This window comes from Ooceraea biroi, chromosome 14 (assembly GCF_003672135.1).
Source record: "Ooceraea biroi isolate clonal line C1 chromosome 14, Obir_v5.4, whole genome shotgun sequence".
NCBI lineage: Eukaryota > Metazoa > Arthropoda > Insecta > Hymenoptera > Formicidae > Ooceraea > Ooceraea biroi.
This window is the reverse complement of record NC_039519.1, coordinates 3,613,585-3,629,343: the sequence shown is the minus strand read 5'-3', so window position 1 is coordinate 3,629,343 and position 15,759 is coordinate 3,613,585. Positions and strand designations below refer to the sequence as shown.

General features: G+C 38.0%; 1 protein-coding gene across 1 annotated transcript in view; it reads right to left on the bottom strand.

Annotated features, from left to right (window-relative positions):
* Positions 1-1,017: 1,017 nt before the first annotated feature.
* The window catches only part of LOC105286700 (GTP-binding protein Di-Ras2), a 67,673-nt gene continuing 52,931 nt past the window's right edge, over positions 1,018-15,759 (bottom strand). The window contains exons 2-6 of the mRNA XM_011351836.3: positions 14,779-15,139; positions 12,001-12,632; positions 7,335-7,480; positions 6,731-6,996; positions 1,018-6,382 (exon numbers count right to left, since the gene is read on the bottom strand). Of these exons, the coding sequence (XP_011350138.1) occupies positions 6,178-6,382; positions 6,731-6,996; positions 7,335-7,480; positions 12,001-12,187 (804 nt within the window). The 5' untranslated portion in view covers positions 12,188-12,632; positions 14,779-15,139 and the 3' untranslated portion in view covers positions 1,018-6,177. The remainder of the gene's footprint in view (positions 6,383-6,730; positions 6,997-7,334; positions 7,481-12,000; positions 12,633-14,778; positions 15,140-15,759) is intronic.

Below are 15,759 nucleotides of genomic sequence, written 5' to 3'. Positions count from 1 at the left end.
CGTGATACGTGAGGTATGTCCGAGACTTCGTGGGACCGCGAATTTCGCGACTTGAATGCGTTTTAAGAGTGTCACTCACACCGGTCGGTAAGCAAGGCGTTAAGATGCACGGCCGCCTCAAGTTAGCACTTGCAGACAGATTAGACAGATGCTCGAAAACCGAGTTTCCGACTTTTGATTCGTAGCTTAGCCACCTTTTGTTTTACTCGCTATATGTACACGCTGCCAAAAATGTACGCATACTTTGGACATTTTCCGTCTTTTGCACAAATAGAGAGGGCCAAGTATCAATCTACCTAAGGATGAGAATTGTTAAAATTCAGGTGAGTTTAACAATTTATGCCTTGCTCTAATAGTAACTGTACGTTTTAAAAAAAAACATGAATATTATTTCTAAGTAAAACTCACCTGAACTATAATAAGTTCTAAATCCCTGAGATTTTTATATTATCGCGTTTTGTTTGCATTATTAATTATATGGAATTTTATTTAGTCTGTTCCTGTCGCTCGTTACATTTTTCTAAGAGCGCGTGAATATTCATTTATAATAATACTATGGACAAATACTAATAAATATAATTGTTGTTTTTCCTTGCGTAAGAACAATCGAATAAATATCCAAACTATGCGCGTACACTTTTTAGAAATATTCCATACAACAATAGGATTCTCGACAAAATGTATATAGGATGTATGTGCGCACGTGTATGTGTGTGTACTGTAATCACACGGCCGCTTCGATTATCGATAACGCGCAGAGTGTCGATTGGGAATACATGCTTGACTACATGGAAAATTTTGGTATCAATTATTTACAGGGACATCATTACCCGATCGTTCCGCTTGTTTGCGAGATTAAGCTCAAGGAATTCGAAACCAGGAGGGACAGACGTTTACGCAACATCCCTTTCGAGAGGGCTTCGAGAAGAAGGGTGGATTGTGTCCTTGACTTCCACGCGACGGTACAGATGCGGATTAAAGGTAAGTGTACTCGTATACAGAATAAGTATTGGCCCGTTGAGAGAAAGTCTGATTATTAAAAAAAACCCAAAAGGGCAATTGTACATTTTCATCTTGCCTTCATCTTGAAGCTTACCGCGTACATTTATCCGTCCTATTGAAAACGAGACTTCGAAGGATAACACCGGTTATTATTTGTACTAGCTAGTAGATAAAAACCATTGTCCTGTCAAGAACCTTCTCTGCAAAACCTATCTTGTTAGAGTCTGACGTTCGAAGCAGGATAATAGCTTGCATTATGTCAACGTGTGCTCGGATCGGAACTTTAAGCGCTGATCGTTTGGTCCATTGTGCATTCGTGTTTAGATACAGATTATTATTTAGGTAAATATATAGGTACTGGGAAATTAGCTCGATTGTTATTTAGAATATGCGTTTCGCGTGTAAAGCTTGGTGGGAGGTGCTTTGTGAGATGCGAGTGAAGTTCGACAGGCTCCATCCTAAGAAGTCTCCGTTGAGGTTGCGCAAAATCTCGTGGACACACGATAGAATGTACATCACAATAGCCGCAATGAAACCGCGTTAGTGTATCGTCGATGACCGCATCGAGATCCATGCAAGATTAGATGTAACATTGCAATCAAATCTATTCGTGAATCGTTTACTACTCGGAAGTCCAGCTAGAATCCTTGATACTTCTTTGATTTATTTTAATCCCTTGTCTGTCCAAAAAATGTTTTAATTTATATTTTAATTATAAACTCTCAGACGGCTCTCGACATTGCAGAGCGGCATTTTAATATTTCGTATGAAGAATTTATTTTTTAGATATTTTATCGATTTTTCCAGTGCATATTATAAATTATATAAATATGACAATTAAGTTTAAGCTATGCGTATGTATACACAAATCTGGTGATATTCAACAGCTTCTGACTGCTTTAAGAAATCAGACATAATTTTCTTCGCAGGTTTTCCACATTCATTAACGATACACTACACACGCATTTGTACAAAGGTGATAGAACTGATAGAAATATTCTGCTTTCTCGCGTTAAAATGTTAAAATACAAAACTTTACTCGTACATTTGCGCGGAACGTTTGCGAGGTGTTTGTTAAGGATAAATTCTCATAATTTTTTTGCAACAGTTTCAGATCCTTTTGCAACATACTTCGCAAACGTCTCACGATCTCAGGTTTCTTCACCGAACGTACCTTTCACCTTTATATTTTCCTCTTGGTCGCGCGAAAAATATCTTAATGGGACGGTTATTAATATTCGTAATATATAGTCTAGTCGCGCATTACACTTAACTTTAACAGAGCCGCGATTACTCCATTTTTTATCTGCGCCTCTTTGTCTTAATCTATAATTCTTACTTAAATCCACTGAAATTTGTCTTATCTTTCCATCTTATCTTTTATATTTAGACTCAAACTTTCAAGCATGAATTTACCAATAACGTATATAATAAATTATAATTGCCATATAAATATGCACAAATACAAAATTATTTGCAAATAATAAAATTATAATAGGATCGTAAATTTACAAAGAGATCTTATTATATCCACGACTTACGATTTCTATATTTATATTAACAAATAACAATTGTTAACTTATTCATTAGCTTAATTATTTAAGATATCGTAAGTTAATTTTTATTCTTGATGTAATGGCATGATTTAATTTCAAGTAAATTAGATGTGCTTCACACTTGCAAGCTCCATCTCTTCAATTATTATGACAGACAAACAGTAATATTATATAATCGTAAATAAGTTTCTTTTACAAATATTAGAGTCTTTCTTTAATTTATTGCAAGAATCATATTTTATTCTCAACTAAAATTTCTATTTTCATCTCTTTCTATGGCTCTAAATAAATCCTACAATGTAGGATGTGTTAAACATATTCCAAATTAAATGTCGCAAAATATAGAATAAAATACAAGTTAAAATAATTTCATGAGTTGTTAAATTTTTTTAGATATTTTTACGTTTTCGTAGAAGCGCAAATTACCAAAATTGTAATTATGATATATAATGTAACTCTGAAATGTTTGCAATTAGTTCGCGCGAGACTTCTGTATGAAACATTCGCATATTTTGCTACCTGAATTCTACTTGCTTAACAGTAGTATTACATTATACGGTTTTAACATGTACGTGTCAATTGTGATATATATTCAAGTATTTCACGTACTTGAGTACTGAATAGTTGTTTCAAATTGTGATATTTCTTTCAATCCCTTTTGTGCATCGGTTCAGTTACGATGGCTTGTGATTCTCCTGCTTGTTCCATTTTATAGAATATAGATTGATTCTTTTCCACTTTTTACAATTCTATATACAAAACGTTCGTATCTTCTTCTTTGCATTTCTTATTTTTATTTATACCTTAAGTGAAAAGATTTAATTTTACAAAATGTAAAACCTCATATTATACTGCAAATAATCCTACGTCAATTTAAAAGAGTTTTTCCTGATTTTATCAATAAAGTCTTCAGTTTTGAAATATTGCTAATAATACTTTTGATGCATACAATTTTGATTCAAGTCCAGGAATCAAAGGAAGTTCCATTTTATTTTGATAATTCTTGTTTCATTAAATTTATATTTTTTATCGTTATTGTTTTTTCTTAATAAAATTTTTCTAATGACTTATATAATTATAACATATATCATTTAGACAATATTCAATATTCAATGATAAAAGAATGTTTTGCAAAAAGCAGTAGCAATTAAATATTGTAACAGTTTGAAGAAATTAGAGCATCGAAGTAAGATACGTTAAAATACAGAACAAGAAGGAGAATCGTTTCTCTATCGAGTCGTCCCTAACTATATTATAATCAGCACCCTATCTAGGTCCGAATATCTAAAATAATGTGCTTCGATATATTTCCCGTAGGTACGCGTTCTTGAAATGTCTAATGTCCCTTAAATGTTTATGAATATATAATTTCTCTAAATTGTAGTATACTTTCGGGGTATTAACATGTCCAACAATCGCGAATCATTCATATGATCAATTATTGTGCACTCGTTACATAAAATAAAACCTAATTTATCACATGTGTACTTTTACAAAAGATAGAAACTGTATGAAACATCTTAAAATTATTATTATTTATCTACGAACTTTTTATTTAAAGAAAACTCGATTTGTCGTTAATTTAAACATCGAGATATTTTTTCGGCGTCAAGAATGATAGATTTTATTTTAATTTTAAAATTTATGTTGACAGAATCGCAAGATGAGTATTAGTTACCAAGATAGATAAAATTTAAAAACTGATCAAAAAGCGACGTCCAATTTTAAATTATTTACGGTAAGCAAAAATTTTTGTTGCACATATGGAAATTATTTATTTGAAATAAGGTCATTGAGTTTTAATATACTTCTCATGCAATATATTAAACCATAAAGATTTGTGAAACGTACAATATCTCGTCGTTATTTCATAAACGTTACGAGAAAGAAGCACGTATCTGTTGACAAAGTTTAGTAGAGAGGCAAAGGAGAAGGTACTTTGTGCTTTGACGATTATGCGTCCCGTAATTTGTAAAACGAATTTCTTGTTACTCGGCGATGATACTCGCGTCAAACTCGATGTTTCTCGTGACACGAGAGAAATTGATATTTTCGCAACGATGCGTTTTGCATCGCTTGGAAAAATTTTTGAAAAGTGTCTCTCTCTTTGCCACGAGGATATTTTAATTGACTGTAAAAAATACTTATTTAAGTGCACGTGTCACAAAACGTTTTCGTGTCTAAATTATATTTAAAGCGAATTAAATTACATCAAATGTCGTACAGATGTTTGTGTGCAACTGTTTTAAATAAGAAATTTTAATTATTTGCAAATTGCTAGTTATAATTTCAAACAATATCGAATATCGTAACTTTGTATCTCTTTCGCATTCTCTAGTAAAAATTTTCTCTAATAAAAATATCTCTTCAAAGAACCAACTTTATTTTTTAAATTGGCGTTTCTAGTTTCATTCTTGTCTTTAGTTTGATTCCAGACTTATCTCTTTTGAGCACACGAAAGTTCTTTTGATCTTTTTATACGGTCGAGGCTTTGCTAATTTTGTAGTATTTTTCAATATTATGCACTTTCCATTATTTCAGTGTTTCCTTACTTCTTCTCTTTCCTGTTCTCTGTTTTTTTTATTATTATTATGTTTCCTTGTAATAATAACTTTCTGCATTTTTCTAGCAAGTCTCACATTTACAATTAATTTTTAAAAACAAGACAACATTTTCAACACTTCGCATACTGTATACCATTAATTAAGTAAAAACTATTTTGATTAGAGAAAGAGAGAGACGTTTCTTTATATCCAAATATAAAATTTTTTCCATTTGCAGTAAATCGTATTCTTTATGTATCATATATTTCGGAATGCTCTGAAAACTCTGTAAAAATAATGACGATAAAATTCCGTAATTCGTTCTTTTTGTTAAAAATATAAAATTCTTTGACACGTGATCTTCTACTTTAAATCTTTGAAAATATTTTACACCGAGAAATATATATGAGTTCATTCATTCGTTGAAAAAAATTATGTTCGCTATTAAACATCAAACATTTCACGTTCACACCGTTAATGTATATACAGGATGTTCCAAAGAGAGTGTATATTGACAGCTGAGTGTTGAAAATATAAATTTACCGAATCGGCTAGTTAGTATGACATTTCCATCTCTAACATTAAAATTGACATAAAAATAAATTTATCAAAAACTTAATATTTTAAATATTACAAATATTTGTCAAAAGAAGCTAATTGCAAACTCAGAATTTAGTTATGATACACTCTGCTATTGATACACACGTTTCTCGATATGAATCCTATGAAATCGACTTATAAAATCGATTTATTTCCTCAAACTTTGAGATGGGCTTCTTCTAGAACGAGTCATTTCTTTGGCTTGCCGTTTACCCGCTGCAAACCTTCGGAATCCCATAAATCAATACAATATAAGTGGCAAACACTGATCCGTGATCTAGCGGTCATGAAAAGATTTCTCCTCATGAGTTGCACTTCATAAATCGTGGAAGCCAACTCGTGCCTTATTTTAAGAGACTTACGGTTGCTAAACCAAACAATTGCTCGTAGCTGCGCTTTCCTCGCAGACAGGACCAGCAGGCTTCTGATCGCGATGAGATCCGTTTCTCCATCAATCTATGATCGGGGTAGTCGGCTTAGGAGATGTTGCAATCGTCCGCGCGGGCATCTCTGATCTGTTGCTTCGTTTTTCGAGAGGCACGTCTGATCAGACTGCGGCTACGCGGCTTGCTCTTCACTTCCTCGGTGACAGCGACGACACTGGAGCCTTGTGCCGCGACAATTTGCTGAGAATTCCCATCGGGACCCGCACTGCCAGTCCTACCTCCAGGACTACCAGATCTTTCAAATGACAAAATAACAATGAGCAATTTCAAAGGATTGAAACTCTTTTCTTCATTTTCTTTGTCTTAATAGACTCATGATTAACGTTTCTTTATTCTAAATATCCGTATACTTTCATAGCACATTATGAGAGAATCACTTCCCGAGCTTGTCAGGGCAATCTTCTCCCAAGAATAGGGTATTCATTATTATCAAAGGGATCTCATTTGTTCATCTTTTTTTATATCAATTATATTTACGACGTAACATAATAATACGAAGGTACAATCGATAGATAGACAGAAATGTCGGATATGTGAGGGTCGACAGTTCATCGAGGGAGGGATAACGTTAACAATAAACTACCTGCGTGACCCGTACGCTGAGCATCTCCGCCTAAGTCCCGACTCGTCGGCCTCACCGGTCGGATTTTTCGGCACGATTTTGGAGAGCGTGACGAAACACCTAAATAAGTCCTTTATGTTATAGTCGTCTTTCGCTGAGCACTCCATCACTTTGGCTCGTAGCTTCGGCAATTCGCAGAACAACCATTCGCTCACGTCCTCGATGGGCACTTCTCTTCTCGCTGGTGCCAAATCGAGCTTATTCCCGGCAACGACTATCGGTACTTCCTGCCGAAAGGGCAATGCGTCACATACGTAGCCAATATCCATCGAAGAGCCGATCTCTCCTCTCGTAAAGCGTAATCGACAGGTTCAGTTCAAAGAGAATTCTTATACGAAGTCTCCCGTCAATTTTACATATCGCCTATAAAGACTTAGACTTTTAAAAGAACGCACCGCAGAAATTCTGCTTCGTGCTGCTTCGAATTCTGGATAGAGGAAACTTCGTTTAGATCGCGCAGGAAATTGCAAGTAGCTGCCGCCGCTGCTGAACGTGCTACACGCTTTACAAGATAAGAAGTCCGCGAACGCGCGCACATATTACAATTCGTTTAATGATGGTGTACCTGAAAATCGGGTCGTTGTTCTCTTACTTCCTCGAAGCAGCGTTTCACGCACTCGAAACTAGGTAACGATGTTGTCGCATATACGAGGAGGAATGCATGAGCAGTGGCTATACTCAACCGTCTCATTGCGGGAAACTGTAGATCACCTGGAAGAATAAAAACAAACAAAATGCTCAAAAGCAGCTGGCAAAATTGGAAAATTTTTCTTATGTGATTAATGCCTCTTGTGTCTGTTAGTCATGCATGGCAGTTAAACAATTTTCGATTCTTATGAACTTCTGCTACTTAAAAATCAAAACTCAATTTAAGCTAATTTAAGGAACATATATTAGGTTGGCAAATAAGTTCGTTCAGTTTTCGCTTCGGTGCAACTTCTTTCCAATTCACTCTTGTTTTTCTCGATACTATCGCGCAACTTCAGAGTGCATTTAAAAGTACATGTTTCACATAACCTTTCTGTAAATTTTGGTTTGACTAACATCAATATTGTGTGTGCTGCGTAGCTGTAAAAATGGAAGTAAATAACGTGCATTATCGTCATATTTTGCTCTATTATTTCAAGAAGAGCAAACGAGCTGCAAAGGCTCATAAAAAGATATGCCGTGTTTATGGAGATGATGCCTTAACAGAACGCGTATGTCAAAAGTGGTTCGCCAAATTCCGTTCTGGAGATTTTGACGTCAATGATGCGCCTCGCTTCGGTCGCCCGATCGAGATTGATTCAAGTAATGTCAAAGCTATCATCGATAAAAATCCATCCCAATCGGTGCGAGAGATTGCTACAGCACTTAATATATCTCATATAAAGCGTAGAAAACAATTTGCGCCAACTGGAATACGTTTCTCGGCTCAATGTGTGGGTGCCGCATGAATTAACCGAGGCCAACTTGGCCACTCGCATATCCATCTGCGATTTGCTGCGGAAACGTCAAGAAAACGATCCATTTTTGAAGCGGTTAGTGACAGGAGATGAAAAATGGGTCGTCTATGAGAATGTAACGCGGAAAAGATCATGGGGACACAGCAGCGAGCCACCACAAACAACCTCGAAGGCAGGATTGCATCCGAAGAAGATCATGCTCTCCGTATGGTGGGATTTCAAAGGTGTCATTTACTACGAGCTGTTACCGTCAAGCAAAACGATTGATTCAACCATATACTGCTCGCAGTTAACAAAATTGGACCAAGCACTCCGCAAAAAACGTCCAGAATTGATAAATCGAAAAGGTGTTGTCTTCCACCACAATAACGCCAGACCTCACACATCATTGACAACTCGGAACAAATTACTCAGTCTTGGCTGGGATGTTTTGCCTCATCCTGCGTATTCACCGGACCTGGCCCCTTCCGATTATCATTTATTCCGGTCGTTGCAGAACTCTTCGAACGGAAAAATCTTCAAGGATGAAGAGAACGCCAAAAGACACCTGGATTGGTTTTTCGCCGATAAGCCTCAGATGTTTTACGAACGCGGCATAATGAAGTTGGTGGAAAGATGGCAAGAAGTCATCAATAAAAATGGTCAATATATAATTGATTAAAATTTATTTCGTGTATCAAAAAAATTGTATTTTATTCCACCTTAAAAAACCGAACCAACTTATTTGCCAACCCAATACTATAATTATGGCAATTCTTCTTTGTTCTCGTTAAACAGCATTTAATATCGTAAAATGTAATACAAAGTTCACGAACCAAATTAGAGATCGTCTGTGAGAGAAATGTAAGCGCAATTACGTGTAACGTTATCATTGATCTGGTATGATTTTTACGCTCACGGGACGGAATTAATCTCTCCTCGAGGTATAATGGTACCTTTGAGTGGAAACCAAACGAAAATGGCCTCTCAGGTACACCGATCATTGAACCAATCGGACGGAAATTGGACGGAAAATAACGGACATATAGAACGATGAGATCGTGTACTCGTACACTATGATCTCGATATTTTGCGAGATAATCGCATCGCTAGATTTAGGATCGTCCCACAGCGTTGTACTATACAGTTGAGTTGCTTGAAATTGCTGTTTGAAAACGTCTTATTCAGGACTTGCTTTTGATTCCTTTTATTCTGTGGCGATTATATGGCCACGTACGTCATCGCCTAGACGGTCGGCAGTATCGCGCGGCTAGACTCAGGCGAGGCAAATAGACCGAAAAACACGTCGTCAAAATAAACAGATTAGCGGATGATAGACTAGACCGTTAGATAGGGAATCCCCAATGAGCCGTTGCAGATTTGCAAGTGTTCCGCGAAATGTCGGGGGATTCCGTACCGACGACCGTGACGAGGCATACGCGCGGCGGCTGAAAGTGTGGTGATCGCGTCATGGAGGCGCGGGTCACCGAAAGAAGCAGGGCGCGATAAATAGGCGGAACGATTCCTCCCGTAGGAAATTCAAAAGGACCTTCGAGAGGGCCTACGAAACAAACAGGCTCGTGAGAGTAGGCTTTCGACGACCAAGAGGTCGACAAATAAGGGATTCGACTGGTAATCGTCTACGCGAGCGGACGTGTCTTTGTACATTCGGACTCGGAATAAAATTCGGGCTGTGTTCATCATACACCGAGCAAATATTCCATTCTTTTAATTACACCCGATCCGCTCCTTGTTTTTACTCGGCACACGAAGAGCCAAAATTCAAAGACTGCGTCGGAACAATTTACTATATCACGACATTTTTGCAAACGTCATCCACGTAATGCTGTTTCTCTTGCTCGAATGTTCGTCGTGTGTTAAGCGACTCACGTTACGTACGACGGTGTATATACGATGTTTGTATCGCGTTTATCTGGCCGCTTTTTCCGATACTCGCTGCTCTTTCGTTATAAAGTCACCAAGGAGATGCATCCCCGAGCAATCCCGATTGGATCACACATACTTTCATGCACGCGCACATCTGTATGTATTATAACTACATTGCGCGCTACTGAGTTACGCTTATTCCATGCGCCGTCTCGGCGAAAGAAGGTGGAACTTTCTAAGTTTTCAATCAAAACATTCAGCACCCCTTCCAGCTGCGAGAATGCATGAGAACGTATTATCCTGTATCGTGATATCTTTCTTTGATTGCACGGTACAGATTCAATGATGAAGGAAGCAAGAGGAAATTATGGCTTTTAAAAAAACAGGAATAACTCGTGGACTTGCTATCTTTTTTGGTTCGAGCTTTCACAAATAATTCTACATACCGTATGAAAGAGTTTCAAGACAGAAATATCATAAATTGATAACATACACAATATTAGTATACCATTTACTTCTTTAAACTTTCTATTAGGAGTGTGATTTAGTTTTGAGGGTTTTGCAACAGATGGCTGTAGTGTCAGTTTGTTCCAATAGCTGTTTCCGATAACTGTTGTTTCTTACAGTGTTGACATTATCCATGACATTTAGTAGCATTATAGCAATAGATGCAATAACAGTCGTGTTTATATCATCGTAAAAATGCAACTTCCGAAAGCTCTTTAGCATTTTCGACATGCGTTGCTTTTGTTTTTTAATCAAAAGAGAACTGCGGCTGACGGTTATAGAATTCTTGTGGAAACTTATGGTGATTCTGCCCCATCAATTAAGACGTGTGAATACTGGTTTAGACGCTTTAAAAGTGGTCATACTGATGTGAAGGACAAAGAACGCTCGAGACAACCAAGAAAGCTTGAAAATGCAGACTTCCAAGCATTATTGGACGAAAATCCAACACGATCCACTTCAGAACTTGCCAGAGCATTAAATGTTGATCGTACAACAGTTACCAAACATTTACATGAAATGGGAAAAATTCAGAAAGAAGGGAAATGGGTTCGACATGAATTATCGGAAAGTGCCATTGCGAACCATTTCGTTGATCGCCAGGCAAAAAAAGAAGAGTCTTTTGTCTCGGATTGTTACTGGGGATGAAAAGTGGATCTATTTTGATAATCCGAAACGCAGAAAATCATGGGTGGATCCAGGCGAACCATCAACATCCACTCCGAGACGCAATATTGATGGTTCAAAAGTAATGCTCTGTATTTGGTGGGATAGTGTACTATGAGCTGTTAAATCCGCATGAGACTGTCACGGCTGATCGTTATGGACACCAATTGTACAAGTTGAAGCAAGCATTGGACCAAAAACGACCACCAATTGCGAGTAAACGACGGAAAGTGATTCTTCTTCGTGACAACGCTCGACCTCACGTTGCGTTATCAGTGAAACAAACACTATTAGAGCTTGAATGGGAAGTCTTACCGCACCCCGCGTATTCTCCGGACATTGCTCCATGCGATTATTATTTGTTCCGGTCGATGCAACACGCTTTAGAGGATACACACTTTCATAATTTGGAAGAAATGCGAAAATTCGTCGACGAATGGATCAACCGAAAAGAAGAGTGATTTTATCGTGGTGGAATCGATCTCTTGCCAGAAAGATGGGAAAAAGTTATAGAAAACGAAGGAAAATATTTGGATTAAGGTATTCATTCATTATCATATTTAAATACATGCGTTTTTGAGCAAAAAAACCCTCAAAACTAAATCACACCCCTAATACATCCATGTAACTTTTATTCATTAATTCTTCATTTGCAAGATAACGATAAATCTCGCATCTCGCACGAAATGATCGAACAGTAAAAATAAAGGAAGGGCAGCAAGCTAATAGTTCATTAGTTCATCTTACCCGCGGTATCCAGAAGATCGACCTTGAGCGTGAGAGTGCCGAGGATGCACTCGCGCGAATACAAATCCTCCACGGTGGGTCGATATCGCTCGTTGAAACCCTGGCCGAGTAATCGTCGTATAATGGCACTTTTGCCAACTCCGGCCCCGCCGAGCACCACCAGCCTGATCCTCTCGAGATCTGCCATGTTCACGGTTTAGTCGCACCGTTCGGCGGTGACCTCGTGCACGACCGCGAGAATGCCACCACCTCAGGAAGGCATCGGTTTCGGCGGGCGGTCGAAGTCGCTCGTCCACCTCCTGGAAACCCAATATGATCGCCTCACGCTCTCCCGTCCGACACCCCCGCCGTTCCTCTTCGTCCAAAGGATACTAATTCGATTCCCCGCGGCGGTTCCCTGAGCCAGGATCGCGGTCAGGAGCGAGTCGGCGATGGTGGTGGCTCCTCGGGATCGATCGATCGTGATCGATGCCGGTCCGAAAGAAACGCGTTTCTCCGCCTGACGACGTCGCCCGCCGCCGACGGCCTCTCCATTCACTTACCCCTTTTACGCTGCACCCTCGCGAGGCCTCGCATCCTCCTCAGGGGAAAATTGCGACCGCCTATCCGCTCCGCGACTCGAATTAAAATTCCTGTTGGCAGACGAGAACAACGTTCCGTTATTGCTTATCTGCGCGCACTAAACGCATAGCATTAGTGAGACCGAATTATGTGATAGAGAGAGAGAGAGAGAGAGAGAAACTTGGTATATAAACGTCATTTCGAATTGCCAAGCGAGCCAGAAATTAGGGTAAATAATGTTACTATAGACGCCTCGAGCTAATTAGAATATTACGTTCAGAATAGCAACTCCCGTTGTTACTGCCTCTTGAGCTTCTGTTTTATGTTAATAAATTCAATATATGAGATTTTAAGTGTCTAAGCAAAAATTCTCAGTAGCTTTTTACGTAAATAAGTAACTGAAACGAAATGTAATGATTAGGCGAGTTATTACTGGATCGTAGATAATGACCGTCAAGAGAAAAAAGATGTGGGCTAGACAGTACAGTAATGGACCTTTCAAGCTACCCATCAACGTTAATATCGTGCTTTTCATATTTCATTAATCGTTACGAGCATTAATTTTGCAAAACGAAATATATTTATATATATCTAACAATAATTTTTAGCAGAAAACGTTTTCGAAATTGAGCGAGCATAATTTTAAAGCGAGGTAATATCTGGGCAGCACTAGAGCATTCATTATTTAGTTCAGCAATGCTTGAAACATTCACGAATATTTAACGGAATTACGTTTGTCGCGGAAATTTTATTGCCGTCGAATGTCCGTCAAATTATCAATGAATTAACTGTTAATGAAATCGCCACTAAACTAGCAGGGATGAGTCTGAATGAAATTATATTTCGTTTCTGTGAGAAATGAAGCTATCCGCAGTAATTAACGCGGCTCGGAAACATTGCAGAATTTTGCGCTCGTTGGGTGAAAATGTGCAAATGGGCGATCACGGTATGCGCGGGTGCGCGTTCTCCTTCTTTTTCAGAGCACACGTGGGAAATGAATACGTAACGTTCTATAAAATGTATTGTCGTAATGAAACGAGACTTTCTACTGCGGCATACGTGCGCAGTGTATTAAATCTCGATCTCAAGAACATTTTCCTATCAATCCTCATCATTTAACTTTGAACATTACTTTACATTTAATTTACATTATTACATTACTTTCGTTTGTCATTTCCAAATGTTTCATCCCTTTCATTGCTTGATGCATTATAGAAAGTGTGACTGTTAATAAGATAGCTGCTTTTTTAATAAATTTAATAATAATTAAGCTTTAATGGCTGCACACGTTCACCAGAATATCGCCAGATTTTATCTCATTATCCGTAAAATTCTTTCCATTGTATGGCATACTTTTGCATTCAAAGGTATCGTGTATTAATGGTTTATCGTACATTGGCATATAATGGTGTATCGTGTATTAACTGATAGGTATCGTGTATCGTCTATTAAAGTATTAATAAACGATATTGATTTCCATTTATGTGAAATAGATACAAAGTTTCTCTTGATGAGGAAATTGATATGGATGGTGATTAATTATGTTCAAATATATTGCACTTAAATATATGTGTTATTAAACTAATAATGATGTCACTTTAGAACACTCGATATCGATATCGATCATTTTCACGAGTACAGGAAAATGCATAAAGGAAATCTGCTTTGGAAGAAAATTTGCATGAATCAACGTAATTTATATATTTAACATTTAGTTATAGATAACATGAAAAATTAATTAAATCGAATATTTAAACAACATGGAGACTATTTTATGTTTGAATTCAACGAGATTCGTTCGATTATCGTTATTACGGACTAATGGATACAGAGTGCATTTCATTTCGTTAATTGTATCCGAAAGTTCTATTTTTTGCAATTAAATACACGGTGATATGTCGCTTCACAGGACACATTGTCGAGCAAATCCTTCCAACTCATTCAACCTGTACAAACACGAATCTTCGGAAACCGATGAAGATTTATACGGATATGTGTTAATTGCGTTTAATCCTATCTCGGTGCACGAACACAACGGGTAACGAATATACGTATACGTGTAATGAAATTTCGCCGACGGGTACGATGGTATTTACAATCGCGTGATGAAAAAGCACGTGTCATCGTGGGCGTGCAGTGTCGGACCTGACACGATAGTAATTCACTCTGTATCCCGGGTCCCGAAGGGATTATGGAGAAGAAAGAAGGAGCACGTACCTCTCTCACTTCTGTTATCCCAGCAGCCTGATACCTTTTCATCCTCTCTTTCTTCCTCTCTATCCCTTTTTCACTATCGCGTGTCCCCTTTTAGCCCTTCCAGCAAGAGTCACAGGTGGCTGCTAGTGACCTGCTTTTTCTCGTTCCGCCCTGGGAGCTCTGCCGGATTAAGACGTCGCTAAACACGTTGCCGACGACAGCTGGCTTTGTTTTATGAAATAAGGTCTTAATCGCCGTGCCCTCATTAAGCGACCATGACGGAAAGCCCGGAAGCGCGCGTCAACCGCGCGCAATTGCGGTGCTGGTCTTCTTTTGCGCGCGGAAACCCACGGACGCACTCGCAGTCGCGCGGATCTTGATTCTGCAACAGAAAAGCGAATATCAAGTTTAATGGGACTCAAGAGAGCAATTTGATCGGATCGTGCTGTAGAATATTTATAGCAGTGTACACAGGTTGCGATCGAGCATCTGTGCTGTAATTGAAAAGCGGGGAAAGAAATTTTGCCGTGCAAAAATAAACGAAAAAACTGGTATACAATTTTTCTACGTGAGATTCGTTTCCCGAAAGGAAATCGCAATTTTGAAAATTGGAAAATTAATGACTCTATACTTTCCATTTAGTTAGTTTTACAAGAAACATATTGTTCTTTTTTTCGATTGTTTTCGGTGTCAATTTCGTTCTGTTGACGATACACACGAATACTCGATGTAAAATGTTCGATCAATTGTTCACGAATTATCCTTGGCCCTTTCTCTTTCGAATTGATTAAAACTGGGTAAGCCGAGCGAGACGAATTAATTGCGCAATCCGCCTATCATAACTGCCGAGAGCAACGAGAAGAACTGCAGCATCCCTGAGCTATTAGGATAATTATTCACGCCATTAGTGTTTCTCGAAATTTCCCCGCATTCATATATGCATTATTCGTATAATTTCGATTGCGGAGAGAATCTCAATATATTTTTCACAATTTCAATATA